Source organism: Pezoporus wallicus, unplaced genomic scaffold (assembly GCF_028554395.1).
Source record: "Pezoporus wallicus isolate ANWC-B61680 ecotype Strahan unplaced genomic scaffold, APGP_CSIRO_Pwel_v1 contig_8143, whole genome shotgun sequence".
Taxonomy (NCBI): domain Eukaryota; kingdom Metazoa; phylum Chordata; class Aves; order Psittaciformes; family Psittacidae; genus Pezoporus; species Pezoporus wallicus.
Window position 1 is genome coordinate 205257 of NW_026636259.1, and position 19500 is coordinate 224756.

The 19500-nt window shown below is 41.8% G+C and overlaps 1 protein-coding gene across 2 annotated transcripts; it reads right to left on the bottom strand.

Annotated features, from left to right (window-relative positions):
- Positions 1-2471: 2471 nt before the first annotated feature.
- Positions 2472-18726, bottom strand: CRK (CRK proto-oncogene, adaptor protein). 2 transcript variants are annotated; one of them, XM_057399503.1, is made up of 3 exons: positions 18446-18726; positions 10801-11336; positions 2472-5814 (listed from the first exon to the last, which is right to left on the bottom strand). In XM_057399503.1, exons 1-3 carry the CDS (start codon positions 18687-18689, stop codon positions 5677-5679), a joined length of 918 nt encoding a protein of 305 aa, XP_057255486.1. In that variant the 5' UTR covers positions 18690-18726; the 3' UTR covers positions 2472-5676. The 2 variants fall into 2 exon arrangements, with proteins under 2 accessions (XP_057255486.1, XP_057255487.1); XM_057399504.1 differs by having other exon boundaries at positions 5676-5814; positions 10971-11336.
- Between the last annotated feature and the right edge of the window lie 774 nt (positions 18727-19500).

Sequence of the window (19500 nt, forward strand, 5' to 3'; positions counted from 1 at the left end):
TCCAGGCTGTTTACTCAAGCAAAGTATCACCTCCAGTGCTGTGTCTGACGTGGGACATGGTAATTTCACAGTTTTAAGAGGCTGGGAGAACTGGAAGTTAAAATTGCATTTTTCGCTAGTTCACAGAGTACTTATGAAGAGAAAAAAACTGAGAAAGCTCTGAAATAATTGAGATAACGCCTCAATTTCTGACATCAGAATGGTCTGAGGAAACTCAAAAGAGAATAAAGCATAAATTTCATCTTCAAAGATTTGCTGAGGGTCGCTGGGAATGAAGTCTTGTATCTGTCTTTCCGCAGTGTCTCCGGATGGGCAGGATAAAGACTCGGCCTTCCCGAGGTGTGGAAGCGCACAAAGATCTTGGCAGCCTTTGATAACGCGGCGCAGCGCTGGCACCTCTTGGACACGGCATCGGGTACCCTTTCATTTACTCCATTGTATTGTGCCCACTGAAGCAGGTTCCTGATGGGTTACTGAGGGCACAGACCTAAAACACCGTTTAAAGCATGTATTTTACAGGCTATTGTTTCCTCATTCATTTTAACACAGTATTTCAGCTGGTGAACAAGAGCTTTAGGGTGTGTAAAATGAACAGAACCTTATGGGTTTCATACAAATAAGTCTAAAACTATAATGGGATTCTTTTTCTATCACTGTTTGCCAACCCACAAAATCGATGGTCTCTTTCCAGGGGATATTTTGGCCCTCTTTTCCTAATCTCAAATCACAACTCCATCAAAGAAAAAACAAAGATATTGGTGTGTCTGGACTAAGGTCAAAAGCAGATGTCAAGAAAAAAAAGCTATTTTCAATGTAGTCAAAATATGATCAAAAAATGATGATTTTGTTAAAATTGGGACTCATTATACATATTTACCTCAGAATTCTTCATTAAATACATGGTACTACTACAAAAGCAGTTCAGGTAGGCACCCAAAAGACCCCAGCGGTATACAGTCACCATGTATTTGCATCAATATGCTAAAAATCGTTCTCAAATAGAAAATCACCTCTGCGCTTCATAATCTTGACCACAAAAAGTCTATTTTTCAGCAACTGAGGCTGTTTGATGTGGGAACTGTGCCTAATATAAATCAGATTTGCATCAATTTAGGTGCACTTTTCCGTGATCCTCATGTTCAGCAGTTACTCAAGTTGTAGAAACCTCAACAATACGTATAAACGAGGCCACTTTAAGCGTGCTTATTTGGCAAAAGTTGATACACTTGCTAAATGATAACCTATTGTCTAAATACCTTAAATATATTTGGATGCACTTGTTACAGATGGCATGCAAGTATTTGGAAGTTGGTCAGGGATTTGGCAATCACAAGGAATAAACAGTCTAGTGCAGGGGAATGCAGCATCATTTGCTGATGCAATCTGCTTGTCCCTTGCACCCTCAACTTTTACCACTGCTGCATTGAAAACAGTTGTTGGAAAGAGGGGGAAAGGAGGGGCAATAGGTTTCTGCACGAGCCATGTGTTGCAGCAACAGACACTTACACCAGGCCAAGGTTAAGCAGCAGAGGGGAGTGTGGAAGGGTCTATGGAACCTCTTCCTACTGAATTATCTCTGGGAATCTCATTAAAAGGCCCTCTTGGGTTGCAGCTCTGCTGCAGCCAAGTTGTATGAACACTGGAGCAAAGCTGGAGGCAGCACTTTTACCCATGAAAATTTAACAGGAACCCACTGGCGTGGAGCTGGAGCTGTGCTTTGGCATACACCCCAAATTAAACTGGCTTTATATACAGTATTGCCACCAAGATTCTTATCCTTGTGGCCGAGAGGCCGCTGTCCCCTTGCAGTTTTTAAGGATTACAATAGCAAAAGTAGGTCTAATGCAGGTTCACGTTACAAATGTTCTCCCACATGGGATATAGACATTTTGGTCCTCAGTTTTGGTGCTTCCTCCTTTGACAGCAGACTGCACATTGGAGCTTTTCATTGAAGTAGTGCTATCCCACCCTCACAGAGAAGTCATCCTGACCCATTATTACACGTCTGTACGAGATTCTTTCTGGTATCAATTTGTATACCTTAATGTATGTTTTTACTGACAATTCTAGGAATGATTAAACAGCTTTTTATTTTTCCAAACTGTCACCCAGTATCCAAAGAATCCCCAAACTCTTTCTCGATACACCTGTGGAGGTAGAAGTGACACTAACAGCTACAAAGTCCCATCTTACTGTTCTTCATGAGCCCTCTTTTGCAGTGAGATACACTTTTTCCCCCACCCCCTTGACTCAAGCAACAGAAAGTCACCCTGGTTTTATTGGTGATTTTACCTGACTGTAAAACCTCTATTTTTCTGCTTTCTTACTGAGTTATGAGTTACTTTAGTTACCTTGGTTTGACTTACATCTATGTTGTTTTCGTATGAGTATGGCCAATTCAAAATGCCACACTCACTGCTCTATTTTCAATACAAGTGTCCCAATGAGAGCTGATCGAGAATGACACCAAGTCAAAGTTTTGGCTATACTTTTATTTACTTCACGTACTATGAACATATACATTACATGCTACAAAAAAAATAAAAAAAGACTTTAACTGTCAAGAAAGTGGATAGTGTTATAATACAATGGCACATGTTCATATTTGTCTTCAAACTGGTTTGGTTAGAATCCTTCTCCAAAACCATTAACACAAAAAAAATGAAGTGTTTTAAGATGATTAGAAATATTTGCATTATTAACAAATACAATTCAAACAGATTAACAAGATTTAACCAGGGCAAATATTAGTAAAAAGGCTGGGGTTTACCAAAATGAAAGAGAGATTAAAAAACCATAGCAGCCAGTTGTACTTTTTTAGTGTGATATCATGTGTAAATGCACCAGGAGAACACAGTGTAATTGAGCATTCTGCTTTCACGGTGTATTTCTAGAAATGATTATTCTAGTTCTAACACCTGCCTATGCACAAGAGACCAAAACCACAGCCAAGGAGAGACAAAAGATTGTGACCAACATTCTTAGCAATGATTTTTTTTTTGCACACATCCGGGAGGAGGGAGGGAACAAACAGAAGAGGATTAAACAAAGGCCACAAAAGGATTTCATCTACATGTTCATGAACATAGGTTCTACCTATTTTCCTTTAAGAGCTTTGAGAAGCTGAAATGTCTATCTCGTCTGAAAGCAAACATACTCATTTCTATCATCTATGAAACAAAATCACATTTCGGCTTAGAACTGAATGGTGAAAAACAGTTGCATTAACGTATCAGTTGCCGAAGAAGCTGCTTGACAAGATCTTCAGATTCTAGTACAACAGCAGCTATTAAGACTCCTCTAGTTGCTTTTATTAAATCTTTCCAAGTGTACAAATATTCGCCATTTATACAGTCTTGACAAAACCACATCTACAAAGATTGCAGGGTATTTGCTACTTGATTCAATTTGCATCTTTCGTATTAAAAAGGCAAGATTTGCATAATAAAACCAGGTGAAAAATGTTCTTTTGGTATCTTAAAATAATTGTGATTGGAAAGGTTCAAACATCTGGACTTTCATGACCTGCAACTGGAAAAAGTACTTCAGAACAAACCGTGTTACTGTAAGAACACACAGTTCATTATGTTTCTTTTGCAACCTAAGCCTAAATGGGCAACTGGTAAACTCAGAATTAAGTTTGTTATATAGAATGCAGCTATTGAAAAAACACATAGTCCTAGTAAATATCCAGGTGAGAGGAAATATACAAATTAGCCTTAACAAAACCAATGTGTTACAGGACCTAAAGTTAGTTTCTCAGTTCTTTTCCTCAAAGTAAATCTTGTCCTAAGCTAGAAGAGATCCCACAATCACTGGCAGATCGCTCTAACCAGAAGAGCACCCCGAGCTGGACTAGTAGTACTGCAATTCTCTGTTACTGTTCTGCCACCACTGTCAGTTTTCTCATCATCTTCAGTAGTGCTTATGAGATTGGTGATGGAAAAGCACGATGAACACTGGTGTTAGGCTACAGATTAATGAGTGCCCATTACCTGAAAATTAGTCAGGCTTGCTGATGGATTAGTTTTGAAGTAAAACAACTAGTACTTAAATAGAACAGAAATATTATGATTTCCAGCATGTTACAGTTCTGAGGTAAAGTGTTACCAGGATTCTGTTGTCCGGGTCGGTGCCTTGCAGCAATAGCCTTTGCCACGCGAACCAGCCCTTGCAGCATTTACACAACCAATGAGCTGTTCTAGCACATGGCTTCTATCAACCCAAAGAACATTTTCAGTTTGCTACTATTCAGAAAAACTGTTGTGTATGAATTACACTGTAGGCAAAGTTACAAAATCTGTTTGCTTAAGTTTGGTCACTAGAGTGCTGTGCTTGGAAAACAATCCAGGGTACAGGCAAGGGGGAGTTACTTCAGTGTTTCATTTCAGTTTACAAAACTTACTGAATCCATTCTGATTTATGTTAGAGAAAACCAGATAATTAGAAGAACAGACTAAAAACCAAAACCAAGCAGTGCATAATACCACCTATTCAATGCACTGATTCTCATTACGAGCTAGGAAGCCATAGTTACTCTATTCTGCCTTTTGAGAATCAATCCAGAAGCACACAAGTATTTTCCATTAGTTTATTAAAAATAAAATCCTTGTGAATTCACTATCAAATATTTTACAGATGGGAATTAAACCAGAGGAGTCCCCAGAGTAACTTTAAAATAAAAGCTAATATTTGGTTTGTCAGTTCACCATGTTTGACACTGATCTGTACTGTAAGAGTATTGTACAAGAGGAGTTATTGAAGAACTCCAGAAAAATTAAACTGGCCCTATATAATTCAGTATTACTGGAAAGCAGTGTCAATGTTTTAGTATATTTAGTGACTCAAACACTGCTTTAAAGCTATGCATTAAAGTGCTACGCACGTATGTTTCAGCACTGATATGGATGTTCACACTTCCATAAGCTTTATATTTGTGGATAAAAAGAGATACTGGTGTGTTAATAGAAAAATTTAATTTAAAATCAGCTGCTACGTTTGAAGCATCAACAGTACTGAAGGAATCAATCTAGTGTCCACAAGCTTCTAGAATTCCAAGGTTGATTTGATCTGTCATTTACCATTAAAATGGTGAGCATCAATAAATCATAAGCCTGTCCTCAACGGGCTCTATGTGGATCTGTACTGCGCACAGGTAACTGACCACGCAAAGTACTCCACAGCCTTTCCAGGACAGAGGATTCAGGATGGAAAAAAACCAACAATATGGAGAAAGCTCCAGGATAAATTTGTGACATTTCTATCTATATATTGAATTGTCTAAGGTTGATGTTCATTGCCTGAGGAAGAAGCAACATAAGCAATAGGACCGGAGAGAGCTATAAATGTTACCTTAACATCTACATTACTGCCTTCTCCAACTGCTGCTGCTGGCAAGGTCCAGTCTGCTGTGCACATGGACAGAAGCAGGCATTACAACCTATAATCATGTACTAGTTCTGCCACTTGACACACGAGTTATCTACTGTCGTACCCTGAATTACATGACCCTTGATTAAGGAATGGTGGTGTTCAGTCCCAGGGGTTTGCGGGTTATCAGAATGCTTAGACAAGCGATACCGCTTTCAACATCTGTCGGAACATAGTCTTGATGGCATCTGCAATAAAAACGAGTTGAGATTGTTCCCATCTGGAATCGCAACTGTTGAGCCACACTCAGCTGAAGTCCTCGTCGGGATTCTGTTGATCCAGCAAGCGGACATGTGTGAATGGAAAGTGGCCACGTCTGCCGTTACACTCTCCTTCCCACTGACCACTCACGTTAATCTTTGTGACCTTTACCAGCTCACCGACCTGCAGGGTAGGAAATAAGGATGTGTTACAATTATAAAACCCAAGTGGACCAAATATACTTCTATAAAAAGTAGTTTTAGTCTTGACCATGTTACAGCCTACACCCGATGTTATTCACTCCTGAAGAAAGCAGAGAGAGAAAGCAGTGTACCTAGATTAGGTGAGCACTACCTAAATCGAAGAGCCTGTAATTCAGTGCCAACCTGCCAGAGCACCATCACAATAAATGCATGGCACTGAATGGACAGACGTTTGCACTCTGTGCTCCATCCACCACCTCATGACGGGACAGAATGTCAGCAGGGGTAATCTGCAAGCTAAACAGCTCCTTAATTTGGAAATCCCACTAAATGCTTTTCAGGTTGTATTGGAAAAGATCTGGATAAGTGGAAGATGGATGGATAGATAGATAGATAGATATAATCCAGCCACAGATTATTACTATACCATAGGTAAAGACAATTACCCTTTCCCTCTTACACCTGAATTGTTTGGCTAGAAAAACAAAAAGAATGGTTACTATGGACTGATGGAACAATATGCTGTAGTTTAAAAGTGTCCAGTTCTCATGTACCACACTAAACATAAGCACAGCAATGTATCTCATATTCTCATCTCCAACCTATATTCACATAACCAGTTCTAAAGATACCGTCTCCCTCTGACAAAGGTGGAGAACTGTACAGCAGTCCCTTTCCCAAGGCTGTGCAGTCAGGTAGTTCAGGTCAGGGCTGCAAGTCTAGGTCTAATCAGTCCCTAAAACTGTTTAATCTTAAAGGATACTTTAATTAAGGAGCACTTACACAACCTAAGACAGCACAATTTACATTGTAAAGACTGTCACTGGAGAGGTGTTAAGTGCAACACTGAAAAGCTGTCTGCCCATTTCTACTCCTCTGTTGAATTCTATGAGTAATCCTAGTTACAAGTAACATACAGCAGTTTTCAGAACTCTTCCCAGGTCACAGATGGAAAATGCTTTTGGGACAGATACACTCTATTTTCTTTCACTAATACTGTAAATAAACTCTCCAGGCACAGCCACAAGCTAGTATTACCACATTTCATCCAGAAATTCACTGAATATACAATTACTAGTTTACACAGATGCTCATCACTGCCTTCCAAATTCATCCAAAAGAGAATCTCACTATTCTCACTTGCCAGACAGTGAATGAAGGACAAGGAAAGCAATTTAAGATGTTACAAATATCCATTAATTTTAAGCGTTTTAATCACTTGCAATCTTTTGCCAGAACAGCTTTTAACAGCTCATAAATTCAAACCACTCCATGGACATTTAAATAAGCTTCCCATACCTCTGATGGTTACTTCTCTGGTAATGAGAGGCACGCCTGGGACTCCAGTTTTTCCTTTTGTAGCCATTAGTAGAGACATTTTAATGAATCATGTTTTGAAGAAAATCCTCTTATTTATTTGCTACAGGCAAAAGGAAGCCTTTGTGAACTACTGAACACTTGGTTTTGCTCTCGAGGAGTTCAATCAAGTAGGATGGATAGTTTTCCTACTGCATATAATCACTGGGGGATTACACCAACCTCAGTTGACCGTACCGATACATCAGCTATAATTTAACAAGGGGAAGATTAATTGTGACAATACTAGAAGGAAGAAAATCTCCTTTCCTAATCACAACCATCACCAGAACACTATCCTAGATAACTGTGAATCGCTTCAGACCTGGATATAATCTATGTATCAGCCTCCAACAGAAAAGTATATAACCTACAAGCCACGAGGAAGGAAAGCTTTAAAGCATTTAGACTAGAAGTGGATGTTCTCTCTGAATTCTTTTCACTTTTAAGGTTGATTTATGGTATCATTTGTCTATCATCCCACCAAGCACAGCACCTTGGGAATAATGTTCCTCCCGCTAAAAGGCCGGATTTGTCTCAAGTCTTCATTAGAAGTTTTAAAACTAAATATATCCCATATGCTTCAAAGCAAAACTAAAGGTTCATGTGAAGACTTCTAAATGCTGTAGTTTTATTCCAAGGTCAAGATGGCAGAGGTCTGCTACTGTTACAAAGAAAAACAATGGATTGATCTCATTTCCTCCTATCTTTTAATTAATATAGACTGACAACTCCCTGAACAGGTCCAGATATAAGCAAAGTTATCTCCTGCTGAATCTTTTTCCGTAACACAGCACAGCCCTTATTAAAACATGTGACCCTCCTTCCTTAAAACCTCGTTCTTTAAAACCAAGTCAGGTTAAAAACAAGAGGCCAGGTATTCTGCTTGCAGTCTGGACCAAAAAATGTTTGATATTAAGGATGTATTTTCCTAAGAGCAACAGTGTGATCCACCCCCACCCATTCACAGTGCCAGATTTAATGATAAGAGTTTTAATTTGGAAAGAATCCCACTTTCTATAGTTATTAAAGAGGTCTGGGCAAAAATGGACTGATAAGAGTCACATAATGCTTTCTACTAAGCTATCTAAGAAGAGATCTCTAAACAGAGAAGGAACACAATGAAGTGAAAGGAAATGGGGAAAAAGGAGACAACAAGAAACAGTACTTCGATAAACAAGATGAAGAGAAACTTGCAGAGAGTGAAGTGTGTATTGCTGTTTGTCCTGTACAGACATTGAAAGCAACTTGGTAACATTGTGATTTGAAATGATAAAAGCTGCAAAGAAGCTGGGGAAGCCTATGAGAAGCAGTGACAAATGGCTCACACTTTATATAATGCAATATTACATACAGAATAAAGAACCACCACTGTTATTACTCTTCTTAAATCTAGAGCTATAGCAAGACAGGAATATAGCGTTCTAACCAAGAGGTTCAACATGTCAACTGTGAAGTATTTAAGTAAGTCAACAAGAACTACAAAGACCCCTAGTCTAATAAAAAGGTAGAGAAATAACAATAATAATAAATAATAATAATAGTAATAATACGAGAGAAAGGAATGAACAAGTGATGCACGGTTGCTCACCACCTGCTAACAAATGCCCAGCGCATCCTTGATGCCTGATCTGCCCCTTCCAGCCAACTCTCTTCCAGTTCCTATACCGAGTCTGACATTCCATGGTATGGAATATCCCTCTGGCTAGTTCAGGTCAGGTGTCCTGTCTCTGGCAGGGCATAAGAAACTGAGAAGTCCTTGATTAGGTTAAGCTCTGCTGAGCAACAACTAAACTATTGGTGTGTTATCAACAATATTCTCAGACTAAAGCCAAAACACAGCACTGCACCACTTACTAGGAAGAAAATTAACTCCACCTCAGCCAAACCCAGGACACTAAAGCACAGCATACTTGACAGGTCATGTGGGCTGTAGTGGAGAGGACTGAACTAACATAAGGTCAGCTGTGGCAATCACAAGCTGTTCTTCAGTGTGGAAAGGATTTTGCTTTCACTCAAAGTTGCTCACAATGGCCTGCATTATCCATTTTCTCACTCTATCCCACTTCACGCTACCAAACTGGGCAGTTGGGCAGTGTTGTGGGGATCCACTTTAAGTGAAATAAAATGTAAAGTTAAGCTTAAGAGAACACTGCTAGTACACTGCTAAATAAAAGCCAGAAAGAAACCCAAAAGGTTTTGACAAACAACGCAGCTCAAAGAAAATCTAACATCTGGTAATTGCAGGAATATTTCCAGGCTCCAGGAGGTGGCTGGCTGGAGAGAGTGAGAAAAAAGGAAAAAGAAGGTGGTTTAGGCTATATAAAGCCTGAAGGTCAAAAATCTCCACATTCCCCAAAACCTGGTGAGTTGGCATGAATTTCTAGACATGCTTCTCAACCCCCAAATTTACACTCTGTATCCTGTCAATCTCAATTCACAGATATAATAGTACCTCAGGGTATATTTACACTGCTTCCCTAGACAAATTTTATCTACAATGAGGGTATTTCTCACCTCCCAGGTTGTACATCATCAGGTCTGTAGAATGTGCTGCATGTGCAAATTCTGTACTAAAGACACAGACCTCCAGTTGCCACATCACTGAAGTGCCTTCTGTGCTCCACACAATTAAATGAAGTATTTGAGAGTGAAGAGGAGATGCTCTGACTCAGCACAGAAACTGTTTTTTCCCAAGTACTTAAAATGTTATATAAACAGGAAGTCAATTAGGTATCAGGAAATTCCAGAGCCTTTAGCTCAAAGAAAGCCCAGATTAAAAGAATCAATTTACATATCATCCTAAGGGAAAGGTCTGCCACTGAGAATACCTTAAGTCTCAATTTCCTCAGCTATAATTTGGGGGGTAGCTATTTGATGTGCAGAGATAGAGCATCTAGTCTCCTTTTAAGAAGAAAGCAATAAAAAGGTGCATGGTCAAGTAACTGATTGTATCAGGAAGTGAATCAACCTTAGGTAAACTCACTGTTTTATTACAAATCTTACTCCATCAATCACTGCTTTATTACAAATCATATTCCATCAATCACTGCTTTACAGGAGACCTCCCTAATGAACTACAATATGTGATCCTGCTTCACCAATTAGAAACCAATGCATGATCATCATCCTCTCAGTCTGTGTAATGTTCAAGTGACTCTCAATGTTTCCAGTGACTGCTTTTGAACTGCTGACAGATTAGGGGGGGGAAAGCTAAGAAACAACCCAGCATACCTTTTAAAGCTCGGGGTGAAGCAAGAGACAGTGAACACAGGTTCAGACACACAACTTATGAACGGCTCCCTCTCCCTCCCCCCCCTAAAATAAAGACTTCAGAAGTGAAAACATGGATGGGGAAACACTTATGTTAGTGATGTTTGACAAAAGACACAGTAACCTGAACATGCTACAACAATCAAACTCTAGTCTACAAGTGACTTTAGTCACTTATTCATTCAAAAAAAAAAGCTTTTATCCATAACTTATTAATCATGATGTAAAACCAGTATTACAATGCTTTTCCCTTTCTTATTCCTACAAAACTAGAACGTGATTGAAAGGGAAATCCCTTGAACAGATCTCTTCTTTCTAAGTTTTGCCCATTATGTACCTCCAAAGCCAAGGCTGTCTTGTCGTAGGCATTAGGGACTCGCTTCTGGATAACCCGGGCATAAATAGGGCCATTCTGAAGGTTAGGGAGCGGAGCGTTGATGCAGGGCTGGGCATAGGGCCCTGGCTCCGGCCCACCCAGTGGTTGTGGGTGGGAACTATCCTGGTTACCTCCAATCGGAGCAGATAGTGAAGCAGAGGAAGGTCTATACTTCTCGACGTAAGGAACAGGTATCATTCCCCTCTTCCCTTCGCTGTCTTCTGCATTCCACCATTGCTCTTCAGGTTTATCCCGGATTTTCAGTATGTCTCCTTTCTTAAATGGAAGATCTTCTTCATCATTTCCATTAAAGTCAAAGAGAGCTCGCACATATTCAGCTTCCTCCTGCCTGAGGATAACACCACTATTCTGCCTGGATCGGGAAACTGGTTCTATCAAGGTTGTAGTGTCCAAATAGTGTATTTTGTAGAATTCCAGTAAAGATGGCAAAGAATCAAACTCTTGGTCACCTATTCGAAATCGGCTGGGATTCAACCCTGAAAGAAGAAGGTAACATGTCAAAGAGAGCATACAGCAGTTAAAACCAAGTAAAACAATTGGGAAGACAATTATATTTACAGATACATCACTCGATAGTGAATTTGGTCATCTTTAGATCAACATTTACCCTACTCAGCTCTTCTGTGTATTTCTAATCGGAGACAGCACTATCACGATTGTGAGGATAGAATTTTATTTGTAAAAATTTTGTTAAAGAAGTTGTTTGGCACTGCCAAACATCCCAAATGAGGATAAAAATACCCCATTTCCTTGAATGTTACATGGACCCAACAGATATAAACGTTTGGTACATTTGAGTTTCTCAGGAGCCTGTACATTCAGCAACAGACAATTCCCTTTTTCCTGTTTTATACTATAAATCAGGAAGCAAATGATATTTTGGTGCAATTTCAAGGAATTTGGGGTTTTGAAAGTTACTTCAAAAGGACACGTCGCAATAATGGTTATTTACCTGCTGTAATGGATCTTGGGTTAAAGGCACGGAAAACTGCTTTGCACAGCAGTGAACAACTTACTCGACTAAGCAAATGAGCTTCTTTTTGATAAAAGGTACCATTAAAGAACATTATGTCTATTTGATGCAATGCAAAGCAACAATGTATGTTTTTATAACAGGTATAATTTAGTCTTTTAATCTCAAGTCTTGTAGTTTCTTTGTCAGACGGAGCCTAAGCTATAAATCTCAACCTCAAATCCATTAAAATACAGACGATGTTCGCATTCAAGTCATTAGAAGTATCAAAGTGCAGATATCCATTAGTTTTCAATCTGTGTGCTGCACTTTTTTCCCTGTTTTATGTTCTTCAGCCTTGGCTGGGGAAAAACCATACACATGATGTTCTATTTCCACAAGCCCTATAAACTGTAATCAGTTATGGGAAGGATTGTGGAAGGCTGGGGGAGGGTAGCGCAGGAGAAAGATTGATGCTTTAATGAGTAACTCTTAGGAAGAAAGAGATGCTTACTTTGCAAGTCTGGTTCTCTGCAGGGAATATCTAACAGTTCCGAGACTGAGCTCTCGAGTACAAAGCTAGCAGAATTCTTCAAGCTGTCACTGATCCAAAACCCCCTTCAAAGTAGCACTGTCAGCATGGAAAGCCAACAGTGCAAGAGACTAAAAAGGGGTTCTAACAGAGAAAGGGGCAAATTCAATACGACCAACATAGACATACACCCAATAAATAAGTTTTGAAGTATCCTGAAGGAACATGCACATTAGTGAAGTTGGTTCCAGGGAATTCAAAGCAGCAGAACTAAGTCATTGGAAAATGCCCATTTGCATGCATTAACTGCCCTGAAAGCCTTGCAAAAGAAATGAGCACAAATGCAATGAGCCAAAACCCAGAAGCAATTCCCTCAAAAAATAAAAAACCCAAAACACAAACTGGCATCACAAGAGATAAGGAAGTCAATGGAAGTATCAGTAAGAAATATGAACCCAGTGTAGAAAGAGAAGATTCCACCTTATTCTCCCAAAGTGTCATGCTGAAAAGATGCAAACTCCCCCTCAAGTTTTGTTGATGGGATGTAACTTACAGCTCCAGACTTAGCAAGAACTCTGGAATTTCACCTCAGAGGCAGTTCTTAGCTCTGTGGTCTCACAGGAGGTGACTTCTGGCTGGACAGGCAGCATCCTGACACCGCTTCACTACAGCTTATGTGCACTGCATAAGCATATAATATGATCTGGGAATGCTGTGCTTCCGCTAGTATCGGAAGCAGGAAACTGTGCTTTGTAACAAGTGGTACAGACATCAAGTTTCAGAACAAACTTGGTGACAAACATTAGCATACATCTGTTGCTATTTTAGAAGACAAACTTTAAGGCTCAAGGCTTGTGTAGACACTTATGTCAAAAGAAGAAGTCAAGGGAACTTTAGGAGGACCACAAGTCCTGAAGGAGTCTTCTTATAAGGAGAAGACTGAATCTCAGGTAATTCTGTGGACACAGAACTTACACGTGACAGAAATCTACAGCCTGAAACTCTAATTCACCTCTGTAAAACCTGCTACAAACTGACTCAGAAGGCTGAGATCTTCAGCCACCAGCAAAGTACACACAGAAGTCTCTTTAAAACTCACAGGAAATGAGCAATTCAGTAACATTCATCAGCCTTGTCAGCACCAAAGTCATCACTATGATGAACAAGGGGCTTTTGGGATGTCTTTCTCTCCTCCCTCCTTTTTCTCTTTAGCAGGTTCACCCTCTTGAATTAATGCATAACTGCCTGAAATAGCTGCCAAATGTACATGAATAAATCTGAAGTTGGACTCCAAAAGGAAAATCCACTGAAGTTTATGTGTGCGGAACGAGTGACCGAGATCAGTGTACTGTATCCCGGAAAAATCACATTCTAAAAGACATTTCACACAACTGGATAGGAGTGAGATAACAGAGATCTTCCAAACATACCTCTTCACAACAAAAAAAATCTACAAGTTTAATCCAAATCAGGGAATATAAAGGCAGCAACCTGGTCACTGCCTGGAGAATTTAAATAGGTGGCTTCTAAATTCAGCTAAAACAGGCATAAAAGGACAAAAATGGTTGAAACTCACAGTTAGGAAAAGAAAACACAGGTTGGAAATAAAACACGACTACACCTCACCAAGCAAGTGGTAAGCTTCCCATCTCTTTAAGTCTTTTGTGTATACTCTTGTTTGGCTACAAGGAAATGAACTGAATGATGCTCACTTGTGTAGTGAGGAAATAATTCTATTCACTATGGGCTTCCAAGTTTGTCATTAATGAAACTCAAAGATTAACAGATTTCAGACTCAGAGGAATTCTTCAGCTTCTTGTTTGAGCTGCAACACTTCTCATACCTGTAGACCAATGGAAAAATTAAGGCAAGATGTACCACAAGAAAAGGTTACAGCAGAAAAGGAAATGGGTTTTGGAGAGCCAGAGCTGTTTCCCTTCCTGATTCTGGTACTCTTGAAGGCACAAGTATTGAGCAGCACATTGCATCTTCTGAGGGCTCTCAGGAAGAACAGAAGGCGTGTAAAGGTAAGCCTGGCTACTGGAGGAGCTTTAGTCACTTCCTGTTAAAGCTGGACAACCAGTAGAGTAGGAGGAATAACTCTCCTTTCTCCCAGCTCTGCACATCCAAAGGAAGAACAGCTATTCACAGCTTGCACCTCAGCTTCTTTCTACCACTCAGCTCGTAAGATGACTCCTTTAAATGAGAAGCACAAAGGGCTGAGTATCACCTTTCTTACTTATTCCATCCTAGTTCCACCAGCACTGTGACTTAACCCAATTCCACCCATTCCAGCATGTCAGAAGAGCCACTGAAACCTCTGCTCTCAGGAAGGTCAGGAAAGAGTTAAAATCCAAAGTGTCCCAGAATGAAAGTTTCAAATCTGGACCCTGTCAGTTCTCTGTTTATGATGCACATTCCTTCCTGACAAAACACTTTCACCCTGTCTTGGCTTCATGTCAGTCTGGAAAAGACTGCTTATGTATGTTTTAAATAGTGGACAGATACTGGGGAAGCAGAGGTATAAACCACCTAACATTCACATTCTGAGAGTGTGGGCAGGTGTAACCACAGAGTAACGTCTCACTTTCTCAGACATCTCAGGGTTTTATATTTCTCTCTTCACTCCGGTTGTGTTAGTACCATGGGGCAGTTTACTCTTTATTCCTAAACTTCAGCAAGCTTTCCTCTTCAGTGCAGGGAAGACCTCCCAGAAACAGACTTTCATTTCTGTATCTAGATCTAGTCTATAAGAGTGCACCCTTTTCCCCAACTTATAAAGTATGTTTGGGCAAGAAAAGCTGTTCTTATCTTGCTGGGTACTGAGACAGGAGGCTCTCATTTCAAAGCAAGACATCTCAGTGATGTAAGCCAGTTTCCTCCTGGAGCATTTGGGAGCCCTGCTTGAAGGCATCACATTCCAGCCTGTGTGTTTCCCCACCCCTATAGGGACACCTTCTTCCCTGTTCTCAAGCACCTCCCTACTCAAGCCTGACTAAAACAAGTAAGTACCCATGAACACCCTATACAACCAGTAAAACCCCATTCTCTGTTCCTGAGAAGAGCTCTAAGCACAGCAGGAGAATGTTCTTACAGGAGTTATATTGTCATTTCTGCAGATAATCAGAGGATTAAAGTAGATGCCTATGTATACACTTTCCAAGCTTCCAACAGTTCACATTTTAAGAACTTAATGTAAAAAATAAAATTAACCCCCCACAAATAACAGCAAATAGCAAAAAACAACCCTCAAAACCTCCCAAGTACCAGAATTAGATTATTCTGCTCACACATATCTAAAGACACTGCCTACAGAGCTGAGTATGGATATCATTATGTAAATATATGATTCCAGGAAGTACAGTCACAATGGAAGTGATTTAGAAATGCAAGTCAAACAGCATGTTCTTACCACGCAAACTTACTGAAAACACCACCTTCTACATTGTATCTGTCATAACTTCCTGCTTTAGAGACAAATTTTACAACACTACAAGGTTTCTGGCTTTATTACATTGTACTTTCAACAGAAATCATATCTTTCTGTAGATATTTTAGGCATTTTGGTTTAGTGCATATCATACATTTTTCCCCTGGACTCGCATGTCAAATTGCAAACATATGATGCATTTCGATGTTTCCTCTATTGTCCGTGGCCATACTAATGCCTGCATGGAGTACTTTGTCCTGTTTGCTACTGTGATATTTCAGCACAAATGATAGCCAGCTCTGATTCAGTTGTTAATTTCCATTGGAAACAGTGTTTTGCTTTCCCATAATCCAGTGATTTATCCTGTTTTCTTTGAATGACCTTAAAAACATCTCAGGAAGACACAGCTGTTTTGAGAAGTTCTGTTAAATTCTTTATTCCTCATGCTGAAAAATCACCTGTGAGAAGTTACAAACTGCAGCATGCCAAGCAAAAGGTGAATTAAGAAAAACTTACCAAGTTTATTTTATACTCTGGAAATGGATGAAAGCATCACAGGGTTTTTTGGCTTCCTCTTACATTAGGGAAGCCAAAGCTTCTCATCTCATTCATTCTGCACAGAGCAGTGTTAAAGCAGTCATGAACTGCACACACACATACTGAGACAAACGAAAACCAACCTAAAAAACCTGATCTGGCATATTCAGCTTTCCCAGTGAGAACCAATTGCTAAAAAACCTCTACCATTAACTATACAATTAACACAGTAAAGATTCTCCTGGAAGAAAATCTTAATTACACTTGAAGTTTAATTTAATACACAGACACCCCAGAACCTTCTTTGGTTTGAGTGTGAAAAGAGAGCAATGCATGGACACGTGCTTTATTTGGAGCTACTAAAATCTCAGCACTGCACTATCTGTGGTGCAGGAGTGATGCATCACCTGTCCTCAGCACATCCAGGGGAAATCAAAAGAGACCAACTAAAGCATAATTATACTGTTTAACATCTATTAAGCCTATTGTGCCAATAGCTTACACGGCTCCAATAGCAGCCACTCTTCTAAAATGGGTAAACATCTAAACCAGAAGAGAATTAGCTAAGGGGTATTTTTAGGGATTTTTAAAACCACCACCAAAACGTTTTAACACCCTTAGCATAAACCAGCCCGTGGAATGCCACAAGCATTGCTGAGCTTAAGAATGTAACACAATTAAAAGTGAGGATGGGTATGGTACTAAGGTGATACCCCAGGAGCATGGAAAACACCGGTTTTCCAGAGATGGAAAACAACTGCCCAGAAGTGACAGATGCACATCCTCCAGTGTTGGTCATCACTACTGTCTTTAAAATCCTCTTGGGCTGGATTCCAGAACAAGCCACCCTGGTAACTTATTCTGCTCTGTGTAACACCAGTCATGCATGGCAATAACAATACATAAACCTCTGTCCTCTCAGACACAAACCCGTGAACACTCCACCACATCTTGTGGCAAACCATTTTACTACCCGCAGCAGTAATGACTTCCACTTCCAAGTGAATTCAGCCACCTTTAATTTCTACCTTGTGGAGCTTTTCGTGCCTTGGGTGCACTCTGTCACAAGTTCCTGGGACAAACACGATGATTTCGGGCTTTCCCAAATTTGCCAATAGGAAATGTTCCCCTCGGCAGAGGAAATTACCGCGTAACCATGCAGACCTATTGCCAACAGTTTTGTTTGGCTTAGATTATCTCCTTCTTAACTACAGCTTGTGCAGAGGCTGAAGAATCCTTCCCACAACAAGTACTGTTGCATCTTCCCAATACAGGTCTCTTATTCCAACCAGAGCTACACCGGAAAGAACAATTCACACGCTGCCAAAGAAGCTCAGCAGATCTCTTGTTACACAGGTTTACTGCACTCCCCAATCATGTGCTGGTTCCTCTCTGAGATGCTAGCAACACACCCACATCATTCTGCAAGCGTTAATACCCAAACTTGAGCAGTTCCACTATAACTTCAGTCAGGCCACTGCCTTTGTATTACACATTCTCACACAGCCGAGGACGGTGCTGGGGACTCTTGTTCATTCACTTGCACTTTTACGGGTAGAAATCCTGCTTCTCATAGTAGCTCTCCCTCTGGCACAATCAGTATCTTCTGCTCTATAAGCACTACACTTAAACACATCGTTGTCAGATGTTAGGTTGAGGAATAACATCAAACATTCCCTTTTAAGACACAGGGGGGAACTCCCCCTCTTAACTTCACATCGGACTTATATTCCTTAAGAGTTCCCACTACTTAATACTTTGACTCATTACTTGAAGTTTAGCCTCACTCCCTGCTAATACAAAACTAGTCAGAATCCAGGCATTTAGGTGACACCTCCACCGAACCGTACCCTAGCTGAAGCGACCCAAGATCTGTGGACTGTAAGTAACCGCTTTATGAAAGCGAAAGAACGGCTGAGCTCTACGGCTGTAGAACCCATTCAGGACGGCTGCAACAAGCGCTCAGCTCCAGCGAACACCTCAGCACGAGGTGCCCGGCAGGCAGGTGCAGGCAGCCGGCTCAGCTGGGTCAGGAGCCCCAGCAGCACACCTCCACTTCATTCCACCACAAAGAGCTCCGCAACTCGCACCGCCGCACACCGGGCACCGCCAGCCCTCGGTGGGGGTCACTCACCCGGGGCCCCGGGGCCCTCTCCGCCGGCCCGCCGGCCTCCCGCCGGCCCCAGGCTGTTGACGATGTAGTGCGAGACGCGGGAGCTTTCGGACACCGAGAGCACGAAGTCACCGGGGATGGTGCCGGAGTCGCGCACCAGGAAGGTCCCGTGGCGCTGCCCCTGCAGCAGCGTCACCGCCTCGGCCCTGCTCAGCCGCCCCCAGTACCAGCTCGCCCGGTCCTCGGAGTCGAACTGCCCGGCCATGGGGCACCCCCCCCCACCGCCGCCGCCGCCGCCCGCGGGCCGCCGGTGCCCCACTCCGCGCCCAGCCCCGCCACCCAAAATGGCGGACACCGCCCTGACCTCACCTACCGGATGTGAGCGCACACGGGAGACGCGTGGCGTCATCGCCTCGCGCGCCACGGTGCGTGTGCGTGGAGAGTGGCGCATGCGCGGTGAGCAGCGGGGAAGAGGCGGGAAGGAGGAGCCGTGAGGTACCGGGCTGGTTTATCCCCGCGGTGCGCTCACATCGGGCTGCCGTGAGGAGCGGCAGCATTCGTCTTTGCTGTGGTATATCCCACATCGGGCCGCCGTGAGGAGCGGCAGCATTCGTCTTTGCTGTGGTATATCCCACATCGGGCTGCCGTGAGGAGCGGCAGCATTCGTCTTTGCGTGTGGTATATCCCACATCGGGCTGCCGTGAGGAGCGGCAGCATTCGTCTTTGCGTGTGGTATATCCCACATCGGGCTGCCGTGAGGAGCGGCAACATTCGTCTTTGCGTGTGGTATATCCCACATCGGGCTGCCGTGAGAAGGGGCAGCATTCGTCTTTGCGTGTGGTATATCCTACATCGGGCTGCCGTGAGGAACGGGAGCATTCGTCTTTGCGTGTGGTATATCCCACATCGGGCTGCCGTGAGGAGGGGCAGCATTCGTCTTTGCGTGTGGTATATCCCGTTAGGAGGGCAGAGTAGCGCCCTGAGAGTCACCATTGCCTGGTGGCTTCCCAGCTCCTGTGTCTTGTTGCGGTGGTTTATGTGAAGCCAGGATATCAGGAATATTAAATCGCAGCGGC